The sequence below is a fragment of the Onychomys torridus genome, chromosome 1, assembly GCF_903995425.1.
Source record: "Onychomys torridus chromosome 1, mOncTor1.1, whole genome shotgun sequence".
Lineage (NCBI taxonomy): Eukaryota > Metazoa > Chordata > Mammalia > Rodentia > Cricetidae > Onychomys > Onychomys torridus.
Window position 1 is genome coordinate 28501276 of NC_050443.1, and position 16027 is coordinate 28517302.

At 52.9% G+C, this 16027-nt stretch overlaps 2 protein-coding genes across 3 annotated transcripts; both read left to right on the forward strand.

The window, feature by feature from the left end:
- The first annotated feature begins 418 nt into the window (after positions 1 to 418).
- Positions 419 to 10002, forward strand: Usf2 (upstream transcription factor 2, c-fos interacting). Of its 2 annotated transcripts, none has more exons than XM_036182980.1 (10): positions 419 to 524; positions 789 to 835; positions 949 to 1067; positions 1224 to 1424; positions 1782 to 1932; positions 2020 to 2107; positions 2419 to 2477; positions 9031 to 9125; positions 9221 to 9349; positions 9429 to 10002. In XM_036182980.1, the coding sequence occupies exons 1-10, from the start codon at positions 463 to 465 to the stop codon at positions 9516 to 9518; spliced, it is 1041 nt and encodes a 346-aa protein (XP_036038873.1). In that variant the 5' UTR covers positions 419 to 462; the 3' UTR covers positions 9519 to 10002. The 2 variants fall into 2 exon arrangements, with proteins under 2 accessions (XP_036038873.1, XP_036038962.1); XM_036183069.1 differs by having other exon boundaries at positions 1224 to 1343.
- Positions 10003 to 11797: 1795 nt separating this feature from the next.
- On the forward strand, positions 11798 to 13565 carry LOC118583861 (hepcidin antimicrobial peptide). Its single transcript, XM_036187624.1, has 3 exons — positions 11798 to 12056; positions 13278 to 13337; positions 13423 to 13565. The coding sequence occupies exons 1-3, from the start codon at positions 11967 to 11969 to the stop codon at positions 13525 to 13527; spliced, it is 255 nt and encodes an 84-aa protein (XP_036043517.1). The 5' UTR covers positions 11798 to 11966; the 3' UTR covers positions 13528 to 13565.
- The last annotated feature ends 2462 nt before the right edge of the window (positions 13566 to 16027 follow it).

Genomic DNA, 16027 nt, shown 5'->3' on the forward strand with positions numbered 1-16027 from the left:
GATCCGCCGCCGGACCGGGCCAAGCCGGGCGGAGGGCGAGCGAGCCGGAGATCCAGGGAACGGAGCGGCCGCCATCCAGACTGGGCCGTGTTTTAAAAAAAAGAGCTCAAGTCGCGGCGGCGAGCGCTCAGGGAAGCAGGCCCCAGGCCGCGTGCGGCGGACCGGCGGGCGGGCGGGCGGGCGGGGGGCAGCCGAGCTGCGGCCCGGAGCCTCACGCCGCCCGGAGTCGGCGGCGGCGGGCGGAGGCGGCAGGAGGAGGCGGCGGCTGCAGGAGCGGCGGCGGCGGCGGCGGCGGCGGCATCTCCTCCTCACATGACCCCACTGTTTGTCCCCGTGATCAGCGCGAGCGGCTCCCGTGTCTCCTCCGTCCCCTCCTGCCGCGCGGCGTGAGCGCCGGGCTCGGGCCCCCCCGGCCGCCCGCCCCCCCCCCTCCCTCCCCTCCCCCCCCCCCCCCCCCCCCCCATGGACATGCTGGACCCGGGTCTGGATCCTGCTTCCTCGGCCACCGCTGCTGCCGCCGCCAGGTAAGCGCGCCGGCGGCTCGCGCCCCTCCGCGCGCCCTGGGCCCCGGCCCCTCGGCCCCGCGCGCGGGGGCCGCCATGATCCCGAGCGGCCTCCGGGCCCGGCTCAAAATGGAGGCCGCGGGGAGGGGACCCGGGCGGGGGCTCGGCGACACTGTTGACCCTGGCGGGGCCCGGGCCTGGCGGGCGGGCGGCGGCCCTCTGCGCCCCCCGGCCGGGGTGCGGGCCTCGCTGACGCCGGGCCCTGCCCCTCGTGTGCCCCCGCAGCCACGACAAGGGACCCGAGGCCGAGGAGGGCGTCGAGCTGCAGGAAGGTGAGTGCTTGCGGGGCCACGGGGGCTGCGGCCCGCGCCGGGGTTGCAGGCCGGGCACGCCGGGAGGCCCCGCGCGCCCGCTGAGCGTGCCCCCTGCCCTGCTGCCCCCACAGGCGGGGACGGCCCGGGGGCTGAGGAGCAGACGGCGGTGGCCATCGCCAGCGTCCAGCAGGCGGCGTTCGGCGACCACAATATCCAGTACCAGTTCCGCACAGAGAATAATGGAGGCCAGGTGAGGCGGCCGCGGGCCGGGAGCCCTGAGGGCCGGCGCCGGGGCGGGCGGAGGGCGGGCGGGCGGGCGGACGCGTGCGGCGGGGCAGGGAGAGGCTCCGACCTGGCCCTGCCTCGGGCCCTAGCGTCGGTCTCGTCGCTCTGCCGCCCCCTGCAGGTGACATACCGCGTAGTCCAGGTGACTGACGGTCAGCTGGACGGCCAGGGCGACGCGGCTGGCGCCGTCAGCGTCGTGTCCACAGCTGCCTTCGCGGGGGGGCAGCAGGCTGTGACCCAGGTGGGTGTGGACGGGGCCGCCCAGCGCCCCGGCCCGGCCGCTGCCTCTGTACCCCCGGGTCCCGCGGCACCCTTCCCGCTGGTAGGTGGCCCGCAGCTTGTGGGAGGGGTGGGGGGAGGTCCCAGGGGTGGGGATGTGACCCACAAACGGTGTTCTCTAGCCCGGCGAGCCGTGGAAGGTTGATGTTTTGCACAGACATTGGACAGGTCGCTTGAAATTATTTTTTTCCATATAAAACGGGGAGAAACTTCTTAGAGAAAAAAAGTAGAGTCGCTGGGCTAGTGACAGTTGAGTCCTGTCACAGATGAAATACTAGACGGAAGGGTACGCACAGCGGGCTTCCCCCTCACCTCTCATCATAGTAAATAAACACCAACCCCCAACAACAAAGGTGGGCTGACAGGGGTGCCTGAGGATGGCCTGTGTCCTCTTCCCTAGGCTGTAATTCAAAATCCATTCAGCAATGGTGGCAGCCCAGCCGCAGAAGCTGTCAGCGGGGAAGCACGGTTTGCATATTTCCCAGCATCCAGTGTGGGAGATACCACCGCTGTGTCTGTACAGACCACAGACCAGAGCCTACAGGCCGGAGGTAAGAGAAGGAAGGGTAGAACGAGGGAAATCACTTACTTAGTTCCACCTTGGCCCCTTCCTGATGCTCACTGCACATTTCCTGCAGGCCAGTTCTATGTTATGATGACACCCCAGGATGTGCTCCAGACAGGGACGCAGAGGACAATCGCACCTCGGACGCACCCCTATTCCCCGTATGTGCTACAGCCTCATTGTTGGGGGCCCAGCAGCTAGGACTGTCAGTGTGCAGCAGGAGTGGGGTGTGGGTTTCGTTAGCTTGAAAGTTCCCTCTCTCTTTTCACAAGGATTTACTTTGCAAAAATAATTGTCAAGGGCTGAAGAGGTAACTCAGTGGTAGAGCACTTGCCTAGCATTTTGCAAAGCCCTGGGTTCGGTCCTTAGTGCCATTAAAAACAAAGGTGTGTGTGGAGTCTGACAGCTTGATAAATACTTGAAGAGATAGGTCTGAAATAATAGGTATCTGTTATTTCCCCTTCTATTCTAGAAAAATCGATGGAACCAGAACTCCTCGAGATGAGAGAAGACGAGCTCAGCACAATGAAGGTAAGGGGGTGGTGCGTTCCTTGGCCAGCTCTTGGCCTCCTGGGGGCTTTGAGCCCATTCCCTGGCATGCCCGGATGTGGGAAAGGTGTGTGTTGAATTCGTAGGTAAGGGCTGATGGGTGAAAGGCAGGAAGCTGTTAGGAAAGGTAGAGGACGGAAATTAGGCCAGATGTTTTCTCATGCCCAGTTTGTGGTTTTGATTTGTTCTATGGGCCATCCTCTTAAAATGGCAGACCCCATATCCGCATGTGGGTTTGGCTCTTCTCATTCACTTGTTCCTTGCCCTCCGTGGGTAGCTGGGCAGCCTCAGCCAGCTGAAGCCAGAGCCTCCCGCCCTCCCAGACGCTGCTGTTCCTCTCTGAGGTGTCTTGTCTGTCTCTGAGTGCCGCTCCTCATCTCCACCAGTGTAGAGCATGGAGCGTCCTCAAAGCAGGGCAGTTTTGACACCCAAACAGCCATCACTCAACAAATACTCCCTGACCCTGGGTCCCAGGCAGGCAGGGCGGCACAGACTCTGTGCCGAGTCTACAGCCTGGCCTAGAGGGCAGTCAGAACTGCCAACAAAGAACGGCTTGTGGCTGAGAGATAGCTCAGGCGCTGAAATGAGGTTGCCCCAGGAAGGTTTTTCTGGGCGCTTGGCAAGCAGAGTGGGACACAGGCTGAAGAGAGTCGAGTTGCTTCAGGGGTCCTGTTGGCTTGTCACTGAGGTCCTGTGTGGTTTCTTTGAGAATGAACCAGGATGGAGACCTCAGGCCCTGAGACTTGAGGGTGCTTTGATGTGAACAGGGGCTGGGGGTGCCACTGTTCTTCTAAGCAGCTGGCAAGCACACACCCATGCCAGCCCCAGCTAGGCCTCAAGTGTAGATAACGGCAGAGACGAGGTCTGGGCTCTCACACCACTCACGGGTAGGACACAAGCCACACACAGTTACCATGTGCCCTCAGCATGCCTGAGCACTGGAAGAGAGAATGCCGAGTGAGTGCAGCAGAGGGAAGGCGTGCTTCAGAGGGCTCTCGGGGAGAAACAGACAAGTGCCTAGGCCTCCTCAGCCACAGACACTGTTAAGTTTGAGGAAGAGCAGAATGGGGGGGAAGAGGAAGGTCTTGGGGCTGGGAGGGGACCTGCCAGGCTGGCTCACACCGGCTCTCTAGAAGCTCTTCCCAGAGTGGCTATCCTGACCTGGGAGTATAGTCTGGTGATGGCAACACCAGCATGATAAGATGATGGGAAAACAGCGACTAAGAAGTCACATGCTAGAGATGACTTCTGGGAAACGGGAGGCCTGGTCTGAAGTGACAAGATGTGGAGAATGGGCATAGGGAGAAGATTCTGGATCTGCTGGGTTGGGGTCTAATGCCCAGGTCAGGTGGCTTTGAAGGGAAAGGGTGAACTGGAGCTTGAGGTTGGTTTGGTGCAGGGGAATTTGAGGAGCCTCTGGTGGGTTTCTCAGGCTGTTATAGTTCCTCTATCCAGATCAGGCTGGGTTTTCAATCTTTGCACCTGTGTTGTCCTGTGGAAAATGACTAACACAACCCCCTCAGTGATCCTAGCCCCCCCCCCAACTCCAGCCTCCCACTGAGTATGCGCCTTACCCCTGGATTCATCCAGCTTGGGGGCTTTGTTGTTTTTCATCCTCAGACAAGCAGTTCCCTACCCACCACCCACCAGCTACAACCAGCCCTCCGGCTTTAACCTGTAGAAGGTCTGAACCACCATCTGCCTGTCTTCCTTGTGGCTTGGCAGTCTGGCCTACCAGACTGGCTCCATTGAAGGTCACCTGTGATGACCTCATTGCCAAATCTGCTGGCTTCCTTTTCTGTCTGAGCTCCAAGCGTCTGCCCCTGCCTTTTAACCCCACCTCTACACCCGCTGCTTTTGGGAATGTCCCTTCTTTTCCGGCTCTCTTTCTTATTCTAATGTCCTCTTTGTTTCTCCCTCCCCACCCATTCCTATAACAACCAGGTAACTATCTGCTCTTCAGACTGAGCCTTGGGTGTTCTAACTGAGACCTAAGGCTGTCTTGGCTATCTTTACAGCAGATGCCCTCAAGAACTGGGAACCAGCTTTGGCTGTGGGTGTTTTGTTTTTGTTTTTAATATGTTTATTATTAATTTTTTCCAATTTACATACCAACCCCAGTTCCCCCTCCCTCCCTTTCTCCCACCTCCTCACCTCCCTCCCACTCTACCCCCATCCACTCCTCAGAGTGGGTAAGGCCTCCCATGGTAGTCAACAAAGTCTGGCATACCAAGTTGAAGGAGAGCCTAGCCCCTCCCCATTGTATCAAGGCTGAGCAAGGTATCCCACCACAGGGAATGGGCTCCAAAAAGCCAGTTCATGTACCTGGGATAAGTCCTGGTCCTGCTGCCAGGGACCCCACAAACAGATTGAGTCACATAGCTGTCACCCACATTCAGTGGGTTTAGTTCGGTCCCATGCAGGTTCCCAGACTGTCAGTCCAGAGTCAGTGAGCTCCAACTAGCACCGGTCAGCTGTCTCTGTGGGTTTCCCCATCATGTCCTTGACCCCCTCTTCTTTTTTTTTGGAATGTCAAACATCATTTATTGAAGGAGGGAGGAGGTTTTAAATACAGACTTACAACACAATGGGAGAACCCCGGTTGGCAGAAGTTTCTTCTGATGGTTTGTTTTGTTTCTTTTTTTTTTTTTTTTGAGCTGAGGGTCAAACCCTGGGCCTTGCACTTGCTAAGCAAGCACTCTGCCATTGAGCTAAATCCGCACGCCCACTCCTGATGTTTTACAATCTTGCATCTAAGCAGTTAACGCCCAATATGCTGGATTCGGCTTTGGGTGTTCTTAAGGCCTGAATCTGAGTCCCTTTCCATCTGCTAGTAAGCACCGGCCAGGGGTGCCTGGAAGCTCTAGTTGTCCCCACTAGGACTCGTCCCCAGCACCGGAAGTCTTACTGCTTTTTCTCCAGAAAGGTGATAGTCGCCTCTTCCCAGCCTCCTAGGGCTTGGCCCACCCCATGGCATCACAGGATGGAGTTTCTATTCTTGGGCATTGGAAATTGCCACTCAAAATCTCCATGTCTCGCTGTCTGTGAGACTTAACCCAACTTGTCTGTACAGCACATGCCGTCTACCCTCCGGAGAGGCTCTGTGTATGCTTCTCTGCCAGAAATAAGACAGGGCAGCTTCAGAGTTCTACCCTTGCCCTCCCAGGACTCTGCTAACGTGAGTTTCCCTGTAATCGCTTTCTTTTCTCCCTCTGGCTTTTCTGCCAGGGTGAGGGTTAGGGAGTTCCCGAAGGTTCCTGCAGGGCCCTAAGTAAGCAGCCAGCATTCCTGCACCAAGGGGTAGGTGGGGAGCCTGTTGTTAATGGTAGCAGAATTTACTCTCTGGCGGCAGAAATGCAGGTCTTTACATAAAACGTGACTTGAAATGCTGAGCCAGGTTGCTTTTTCTATTTATTAATTTTTACTGTTTGTAATAGAGTCTTTCTACTTGGGGTCTTAATTTATGTTAGTGGTCTTACAGAGAGTTCCTTGTCTGACACTAGGGTAGAACCTAGGGCCTAGAGTGTGCTGGAAAGTGCTCTCTTGTAACTAGATCCCAGCCTTTTCACTTTTTAAAGAAATCTTTTTGAGACAGCCTGACTAATTTGCCCAGGCTGGTTTTGAACTTGGAAGCCTCCTGCTTCCTATTCCCTAGTAGCAGGAATTCCCAAATCTTTGCTTTTTAAAGCTGGATATGGTTCCATTTTGTAATCCCAGCTGGTGAGGCTTAGGCCGAGTTGTGAGTTTGAGGCCAGCCTGGACTACACAGTAAGAAACCTGTCTCACAGAAGGAAGAAACAAACGAACAAGCCTTTTTCTGATGTAAATCTGTAGCTGCAACTTCTGTCTGACTGTCCCATTTGGACAAATGTCTTTATTATCTCACAATATTTTCCAGATCTCCTGTGATTTCTTCTTTGACCCCAGGAAATTCAGGGAGCATGTTGCCCAATTTCTAGACCTGTGTGGGGCTTAGGATTGCATTTTTGTTGGATTTCTCAGTTCTTTGTAGTCAGAGCGTAGCTGGTGTGGTTCCAGTTATTTGAGGGTGTGGAACTTACCTTAGGCTCTGTGTACAGTCTAGCTTGGAGAAGGTGCCACAGGTACCATGGTGGACGTGTGCCTTCCTCTCGGAAAGGTCGTCCATAGGAGGCTCAGCTGGCTGAGATGGCTGGAGATTTCCGGCTGCCTGACGTTGTTTTCTTTCTTTTCTTGGAGAGAGGCTTGCTAATGTCTCCCACTGTGTTGTCTCGCTCTTCCTTCATCCTGACAGGTTGTGCTGTGAGTTGTGGGGTTTAATTATTGGGTTTTGAAACAAGATCTTCCTATGTAGCTTTGGCTATTCTAGAACTTACTATGTAAACCAGACTAGCCTGGAACTCAGAGTTCTGTCCTGCCTCTGTCTCCTGAGTGCTGGGATTAAAAGTGTGCACCACCACGTCTGGCTGTGAGATGTTTTTTAAGTGCTGTGTTGTAACTGCAGGGCTTCTGTGAGATAACTGGCCTTCTGCTGGTCCGGTGTGTCCTAATAGTTTTTCCAAGCCACAGGCCTAACCATCTTACGTTAATCTGGACACAAGCAGTAGACAGCTTATGTAAAAACAACACACAAACCCTACAAGTGCTACATGTCATCTTTTGTGTGATCTTATTATCCGTCTGCCTGGGGTCCCTCAAAGAAACCCAAATATTTCCTAAGTCTCTCTGGAGATTCATCCTACTGTGGGCTCTATGCAGAAAGTATTGCTCCACATTGTCCTTTCTTGGGCACAGTTATTGTGGGCACAGTGTTCCCCATTTACGTCACTTCACAGTGGTGTCATGAGCACCACCCAGGACAAAGCCAGGGCTGAGTCCACCCTGGACTCCATCCATGTTTAAAGCCACACACTTCTACATTTTGCAGAATTAAATGGAGACCAAAGGAGCTCTGCCACACACACACATCTACTCTTAACCCTAATGAGTCTAATGCCTGGGGGAAATGGACAGTAGGAGGGTGGGGAAGTACTAAATGAACCCTGGAGATGAGCACTCTGCCAGGGAACTCAGTGGGTAGTGCTTCCAGGCCCTGGCTAGACTCCGCCACCAAGTTCCCAGAAGATTCTACCATACTTAGCGGTCAGTGACAGTGAGCCAGCCCTAAGCCTACTGGAGGCATAACCTAGCCCTTACCAAACTCAGCATGGCTGTGTTCTTGGCAGGACATTGGAAAGATCTCAGAAAGAACCGTTGCTGTGAAGAGGGAGTGGACAGAGCGGGAGATAGTCTGCTTTGGAAAATGAAATTACTCATGCCCGAGTGGGAGGCTCTTGACCGTAGCAAAGGCAGAGGCCTCCACTCTTCCTGGGCGCCGAGGTCCCTTAAAGGAATGTCAGGGGCAAGGTGTGAGTTGAGGTCTGAAGAGAAAGGGGCCCACCCTCACCCACCTTCCCCACCCCCGTCACTTAAGAGTTTTCCCTGTTTTCTGCCCTCATTAGGAAATGCCCCTTACCCTTTCCCACAGCCCATCAGGCTCTAGGCCCCAGCTCCCCTCCACAAACTCAACAGGTGTCTCTAGCCCTCATGACAAGTGGATGGGGGCTTGGAGGGGACTTGGGAGTACCAGGGTCTTCTGTGCCCTGGAGGTAAGGAAAGGCCAGGAAGCCTTGCTAGAACTCACTGTGAAACTGGTTCCAAGTCAGGTGGTTCCTGGCAGGCATCCTGAGCATAGGACAGGCCAGAGGGAAGCCCTGTCTACAGGACAGTTGTCATTCAGTGTAGCTCTAACCGTGGGAGGTTACAGAGTTTAATTAAAGCACAAGTCTGGACTCTGAGGTCTGTCCCTTGCCATCTTTTGTCTTCAGGGTATGGGGTTCACCTTCCCAGGTGAGGTGAGGTCAATAGGGCCAGCCAGGCCTCAGAGCCTGAGCCCTCGATTGTGTGAAGAGTACAGCTTGCCAAGGCTGTGGAGGAGTTTTAAACAGGCCCTAAGCCACAATCAGGTTTTCACAGATGAGAAGGGCTGGGCTGTGGCTCAGTTGGTAGAGTGTGGACTTAGTCTCAGCAGTGAGTTAAACCAGGCATAATGGCTACTTTGGAAATGTAGCAAGAGAGCCAGGAGTTTAAAGTCCTTGGCTACACAGTTGGAGGCCAGTCTGACCCACATGAGACCCTAATCCCCAAGGGGACAAAAAAAGATGAGAAAAGCAAAATCATAGAAGCCAGAGTCTCTGGGAACAGAGAGAGTGAAATGCAAGAACTACAGGAGCCGTGGGGTTGCTAGATCTGCCCCTCAAAAAAAGATATGGCTCCCAGTGCCTAGAGCTGCATTTCAGCCGGGCAGCGTGTGCTGTGACTAGTTCGTCCATGTTGGCGCCAGTGTCTGAGTGTGCTAGGCAGGTAGTGAACTGGGCCGGCAGTTGTCAGCGTGGGTTTCTGTCTGACAGTGTGGCACCTGAGACTTGATTGGGCTGCCCATGGGGAGGTGGCAGCCTAGGGTCCCTGTGAGGTCCTTTCTAGTGCCATGAAGCCGTGACTGTCCCTGTCCCTACAGTGGAGCGGAGACGGAGGGACAAGATCAACAACTGGATTGTCCAGCTTTCGAAAATCATTCCAGATTGTCATGCAGACAACAGCAAGACAGGAGCGGTAAGTATCCCTATGTCCCTCCCTTCCGGAAGTCTGCCTAACCCCAGGCACAGGCGCTGTCCTGTCCTCTGACCCTTGCCTGCTCCCCACTCCAGAGCAAAGGGGGCATCTTGTCCAAGGCCTGTGACTACATCCGGGAGCTACGCCAGACCAACCAGCGAATGCAGGAGACCTTCAAGGAGGCCGAGCGGCTGCAGATGGACAACGAGCTCCTGAGGCAGCAGGTGGGTGTGGACCTGGAATCCACGGGCCTGGAGGCCGAGGGCTAGCCCCTGGCTCATGTGACCTCTGTGGTACCTGCAGATTGAGGAGCTGAAGAATGAGAACGCCCTGCTTCGAGCCCAGCTGCAGCAGCACAACCTGGAAATGGTGGGCGAGAGCACCCGGCAGTGATGCCCACCGGCCCACCCTGCGGCTGCTGCCGGCCTCTGCCACCCTCCCCCAGCCCTTAGCACAGAGAGGGAGATGCCCCTCCCCAAGCTGCGTTTTTTATAGTAGATTTTTAACAAAAACAAGGAGACATAATGCATTTCTGTGGATACATTGCCCACTACCCTCCTCCATGCGGAAATGATGCCCACCTGCCCACCTGTCCATCAGCCTCCCTTCTCGGTCCTCACCAGCCCATCACTTCTAGTGGGCTCACCAGGAGGAGCAAGGGAGGAGGACAGAGGCCCCGCTGCCTGCTGCCTCCTTGGTCTCGAGAGGTATTGAGACAGGGTGCTTATGGGAAGGAGGGAGCTTTGGGGGCGCCTTCCCTGGGGCCTGGACCTATGCAGGGAGGCCACGTCCCCCATCCCTCTTGTTTCTGGATCCCTGCTCCCCTCTGGGTGTGTGGGTGTGTGTGTGCGTGTGCGTGTGCGTGTGTGTGTGTGTGTGTGTGTGTGTGTGTTTTAATTTTCTTTATGGAAAAATGGAGAAAAAAAATAGAGAGAGAGGTATTTAACTGCAATAAACTGGCCAGTGTGGCCCCGCCTTGTCTGTCTGTGTGTCGGTCCATGTCGGGCATGGGGACAGGTGGGCGTCATAGAGCCTTCCTGAGGTCTAAGCTTCAGCTACACTGTGGCTGTGTGGAAATGGCTGGGTGACGTGATAAAGGGCAAGCCACTGGGAGAATTAAGGGCTGAATTTCTCCCTTGAGGCCCTGGAGTGCAGATTAGGGTATGGGAACTTGGGTCAAGGACATGGCCCCTGATGTTGGAGGGGAGGCTGGAATCTCCCAGGTCAGGGCTTCTTGAAAACAAGACTGGTGAGCATCCCTGAACTCTGGGGCTGAAGCCCACCCCTCTGCACCAGCCAATGATGGGGCCTGGCCTTGAGCCCCCCACCCCCAAGGGAGGGCAGATGGCCAGAAAGCCAGGCTTGGCCCGGCAGTCTGTCGCCTCTCACAGTGGCTCTGGCGCCTGTGCTCTGACCCCTGGCCTTGGCTGATGATGAAACCTGTCCTGAGCAGCCACAGTGATGCCTGGCAGGGCTGGGGGATACCATCGTGTCCCCAGGAGAATGGTTCACCCTTCCCAGGATCTGGGGCTGCCTGTCAGTTTTACCTTGCTGCACTTTCGACCTGCCACAACTTCAGTACATCTGATGGCCCCTGGTTTCTGAGAACCCCGTCTTTGACCTCCCCACTCCCTAATGCTCTCTGAGAGCTTATGAAGCAGATGAGGGCCTAGTGAGCAGCAGAGTGGCAGCAGCAGCATTCCCAGAGCTCTACACAGATTGACTGGATGGTCCCTGTGTGAGTCAGGCATGGTGGCCACTAGCCTCTCTCTGGAGTCAAAGTTTAATAATGTCCAGGCCGTACACATTGAGGGATCCAGGCTTCAATAGTACCCCAAGAACACAACTATAAAAGCCCTAGTGTATGCTGTGTACCAATTTCTGTGGTGTAAATTCTCCCAGCGTGGCATTGAGAAGGTTTTGGCATAATTCCACTGCACTTGGAGTTGTGTGGTGGGTATAGTCTGCTCTGCCAAGCCAAGTCTGACATGCTACTGTGCCCCCTGAGCTTAGGAGGGAGATGGAAGTTTGACAAATAGATCAGGCCAGGCCCCTGGGTCAGTGACTAGAAGGCAACTTTAAGCCTCAACACTAGTGAACCCAGGAGGAAGTAGGCAACCACTTGGAGGCCAAGTAGCACCAGCCATTAACACAGAAGTGAATTGGTACTGGTTAAAAGACAAGGTGAATTAGTTTGTGCGCTGGCATGTGAAAGGATGAACTAGCTCATATGCTGGACTGGGAAGTGTGCTGGCTCTGGCTATGAATAATGACTGCCACCACCACAGGCGAAAAGTGACTTTAACACGAGAGCTACATCGTATGATCTGGACATTGGACACCATGGTGGAGTCTATGCTTGGGCATCTGTCTGTCCAGTCCTTTGGCCACTGTTCCCGACTCCTGCTTGGCTGCATTCTGCACATGTGTATCCCATTGCTGAGGTCATTCTGGTGAGCCCAGTGAGTGACAGCCATACTGGAGACATGGATAAGGGAGACAGGCAACGTCTAGGGGAAAGGTTTTGGGTTTTTTTTTTTTCTGCGATCCACAGGGTGACGTCACAGGTGGCTGGCTGGAGGCTTGTGTCCATGGTGCTAGCTGCCCCACCCCCTGGACGCACCTCTGCTGGCTCAGGGTGACACAACCCTGTCTGTCCCCTGTCACTGTTCCCGCTTATCTCTCCCGCCTGTTCGGCGCCACTGTCTTCTTGGAAATGAGTCAGGGCAAAGGGGAGGGGGTTCAGGTGTCCCCTCCTCCAACCGGTCCCATAAAAAGGACGGAGACTGGGTCCTAGACACCAGGCAAATCTTTGGACTGCACAGCAGAACAGAAGGCAAGATGGTACAGAGCACCAAGATCCAGGCTGCCTGTCTCCTGCTTCTCCTCATCGCCAGCCTGACCAACAGCAGCACCCTTCTCCAGCAGCTGGTGAGCACTCTAAGCCTGCTACAGTGGGAGAGCCATCCCCGGGAGGCAGGGGCTCCTCAACACTGAGCATTCAGGGCAGCCACTGAGAGGACAAGAGTGGTCCTGAGTGGAAGGGCTGAGGGACTCCCACCCTCAGCTCTACAGGGAGCATGAGGAACATGATGGAAGCCAGACAAAATGTTCCTCTGGCTGTCCCATCACAGTCAGGGCATTCCTTAAACTGCCTTTAAATGACTGTTTTCTAAACATGTATTTATGGATAGCACAAAAGATGATGGATGGAATGACTATTATGAGGAAGGACCAGAGGGGGAACCAAGTGGCAGGAAGCCAAGCAAAAACATTTTATAGGAAAATGATACAGAAGGGGCTGGAGAGACAGCTCAGCAGTTAAAGCACTTGATGCTTGTGCAGAGGACCTGGGTTCAGTTCCTGGCACCTACATCATGGCTCACAACCATCCTTCACTCTAGTTCCAGGGCATCTAATGCCTACTGACCTACATGAGCACTAGGCATGCCTGTGGTGCACATGCATATATGCAGGCAGGACACTCATGCACATAAGTCTGTAAGGAAGGAAGTGCTACTGAGCCAGCCTTGTTATAGACACTCAAGATGGAGGTGAGAGCATCAGGAGTTCACAGTCATCCTTGGCTACATAACAAGTTCAGTGCCAACCTGGGCTATAAAAACCCTGTCTCAAACAACAACAAAGATACTAGATTTGTGCCTTGGATCTGAGACAGCAGAGTGGGCACTCAAGTGAAAGGCAATCACAGGACCCTTGGATCTGTAGGGTCTGATAGGTGGCATCAGTGTTGGAAGTAAGGAGAGGGCGGTGGCAGTTCTGACTGCCAAGTTTTGTAGACAGCTGTGCAGATGATAATTGGTCCTTGGGTTGCTGAGAAAGGGAAAATCCACAATCCAACTGATGATGATAGGTTACTGTGCTATGTGGTGACCTGATTACAAGGGATAAGATGCAGGGAGACCCATTGGGAGGGTAGTGTCCAGAAAGAAGACAGTAACAACAAAGGTGAGATGTTTTTATGAAGCAGAACATCCAAAGAATGATGGGAAAAACAGGGCAGTGAGGTCTCTTCTAGGAATTCCATATAAACAGGTCCCTAAGTTCCTGGGGAAGGAACAAGCTGGCAAAGACACACCAGAAGAATGCTGGAGACCCCACAGTACTCAAGTATCCTTTCTACTTCTACAGGCGAGACAGCCTGGAGCCCTACAGCCTGGGCACAGGACAGAAGCCAGGGCCGACATGTCGGTAAGAGCAACTGGGACTCCCTCCCTGATCCCTAGGCTTCCCCATGCCCAAGTAAGGCAGCTCACCTCTCTTCTCTTCCACACAGTTCCTGATCCCAAATCGAAAGAAGCGAGACACCAACCTCCCAGTCTGCCTTTTCTGCTGTGGATGCTGTAAAAATGGTTCCTGTGGCTTCTGTTGCAAAACATAGAGCTGTGTGCCCCAATCTCTCAACACACCCAGCTTCCCCACAGCCCCCCATTTATTTATAAACTTGAAATAAAGGTGATGATGGTACTTTTAAACTACAGTGTCTGTTTGTAAATGGTGCTTTTTTTGTTTGTTTGTTTGGTTTTTTTTGTTTTTGTTTTTGTTTTTCGAGACAGGGTTTCTCTGTGTAGATTTGTGCCTTTCCTGGAACTCACTTAGTAGCCCAGACTGGCCTTGAACTCACAGAGATTGCCTGGCTCTGCCTCCTGAGTGCCGGAATTAAAGGTGTGCACCACCATAAACAGTGCTTTTTGTCCTGACAGCCTGGTCCCAAATAAATACACAGAGGCTTATATATTAATTACAAAATGTGCGGTCAATAGCTCAGGGTTATTACTAACTAGCTCTTACATTTAAATTAACTCATTTCTAGTCATTTAAGTATTGCCACGTGGCCATGACTTTACCGGTTCTCTGGCATCTTGCTTCTTGGGCAGCTCGCTGTCTCTCCCGACTCCGCCCTTCTTCACCCCAGTCCTCAGTTTGATTGTCCTGCCTAACCTTATCCTGCCTTGCTGTGATCCAAACAGCTTTTTTTTTTTTTTTTTTTTTTTTTTTTTTTTTTAAGATTTGTTTATTACACATACAGTGTTCTGTCTGCAGGTCACAAAAGAGCACCGGATCTCATTACAGATTGTTGTGAGCCACCATGTGGTTGCTGGGAATTGAACTCAGGACCTCAGGAAGAGCAGCCAGTGCTCTTAACTGCTGAGCCGTCTCTCCAGCCACAGCTTTATTATTAACCAATGAGAATAATGCATACAGTGTACAGAAGGATTATCTCACAGCATTTGTTTTTTTGTTTTGTTTTGTTTTGTTTTTTACCCCTTAACAAAGGCTTAGGGGCTTGTTGCAAGCCCTGCCGCCCAAGGACAGACACTCAGTAGGCTGTGCAGGTCTAATGCAAGTCTCTGTGCCTTGAGGCTGCTAGAAATCTGCACGAAGCCATCTGTGTCTGTTCTTCGGTTTCTTTCCCACATCAGATGATCTGAAGTTTATGTAGCAACACGGGAAGAGAGTTGAATAGACTTGCCTCTCAGTCTTGTTCTTTCTTTTTAAAAGATTTTTTTTTTAATCAAAAACAAAACAGAACAAAACACTTTTTAAAAATGCATGCACGTGTATGTGTGCCTGTGAACACAGGTAACAGCCAGAGTAGCCTCAGCTGGTACGAAACTTGCTTTGTCAAACTCACAGAGAGCCTCCTGCCTTTGCTTCATGAGTCTTGGGATCAAAGGCCTGTGCCAGCACATCTAGGTCACTGTTTTTTCTTGGTTTTTGTTTCATTTAGTTTTGGTTTTTTGTTTTTGTTTTGTTTGTTTCATTTTTTTTCTTTTGTTTTGTTTTTGAGACAGGGTCTCTCACTGAAGCTGGAGCTCACTGACTCCCCTAAACTGTCTGGCCAGTGAGTCTCTGGGATCACCTGTGTCCTCACAAATGCTTGGACACAGACGCGTGCTGTCACACCAGCTTCTGATGCTGGTGCTGGGACTCAGGTTCTCACGCTTGTATGGCAAATACGTTACTCACTGAGCCAGCTCTCCAGCCGGACCGCTCTACTTTTAATAGGGACATAGAGAGACATGAGATGTAATTCACTATCATCCCAGCTTGTAGGATTACAGCAGCCTTAGTGGTGAGAAAAGACACTGATCACGTGGCTGCTGTCAAATTCTGGAGGAGAAATAATAGCCCAAACCCATGGATCCCCGGGAGCCGGCCACCATGTCCAGAGGCAGGCCACCACTGAGAAGGGCATCTGCCTTTGTCAAGAGAGTCTGGAAAGCCTTCTTGTGAAATCTATTACTACTTTAAATGTTGGCACCTAAGCTGGGGATGGCCATTTTAACCAGCAGCAATAACAACAACAAAAAGTGCTTCTCATCAATTGGCCCTTCTTTTCCCCCAGTACTGGTTGATCAAAGCCAGGCCTCACAGCCAAATATTTACACCACTAAGAATACCTGGAGCCCAAAGAGACTTCTTTTTATTTACTTTTTTTAGACAGGGTCTCGTATAGTCTAGCCTGGCTTTGCACTCTCTAAGTAGCCAAGAATGGCCTTGAACTTCTGACCCCCCCATCTCTACCTCCTGAATTCTGGGTTTATAAGCATGTGCCATCATGCAGTGCTGAGAATCAGACCCTTGTGGGTTCTAGGCAAGCACTGTGCCAACTTTTCCTACATCTCTATCCCTATATGTAGCCTAGGCTACACCAGAACTCACTATGTAGCTCAGGCTGGCTTCTAAACTTGCTGCATTCCCCCTGCCTCAACCCAACTGGAACTTAAAAAGAAAATGAAAAATCAATCTATAGGACAAACTTAATTAAACTGGAAGCCAGCATCAACCTCATCCACCACCACCTTTTGCCATCAGAAACTCTAAGAGGCCGTTCGTTCGTCTGAGGGAGGTGAAGAGAGCCCAATACAAAGCATACT

Coding starts and splice junctions, on each gene's coding strand:
- Usf2 (XM_036182980.1), top strand. CDS start 463: ATGGACATGCTGGACCCGGGTCTGGATCCTGCTTCCTCGGCCACCGCT. Junction 525..788: donor ACCGCTGCTGCCGCCGCCAG/GTAAGCGCGCCG, acceptor GTGCCCCCGCAG/CCACGACAAGGGACCCGAGG. Junction 9,126..9,220: donor ACAACAGCAAGACAGGAGCG/GTAAGTATCCCT, acceptor TCCCCACTCCAG/AGCAAAGGGGGCATCTTGTC.
- LOC118583861 (XM_036187624.1), top strand. CDS start 11,967: ATGGTACAGAGCACCAAGATCCAGGCTGCCTGTCTCCTGCTTCTCCTC. Junction 12,057..13,277: donor GCACCCTTCTCCAGCAGCTG/GTGAGCACTCTA, acceptor CTACTTCTACAG/GCGAGACAGCCTGGAGCCCT. Junction 13,338..13,422: donor AAGCCAGGGCCGACATGTCG/GTAAGAGCAACT, acceptor TCTTCCACACAG/TTCCTGATCCCAAATCGAAA.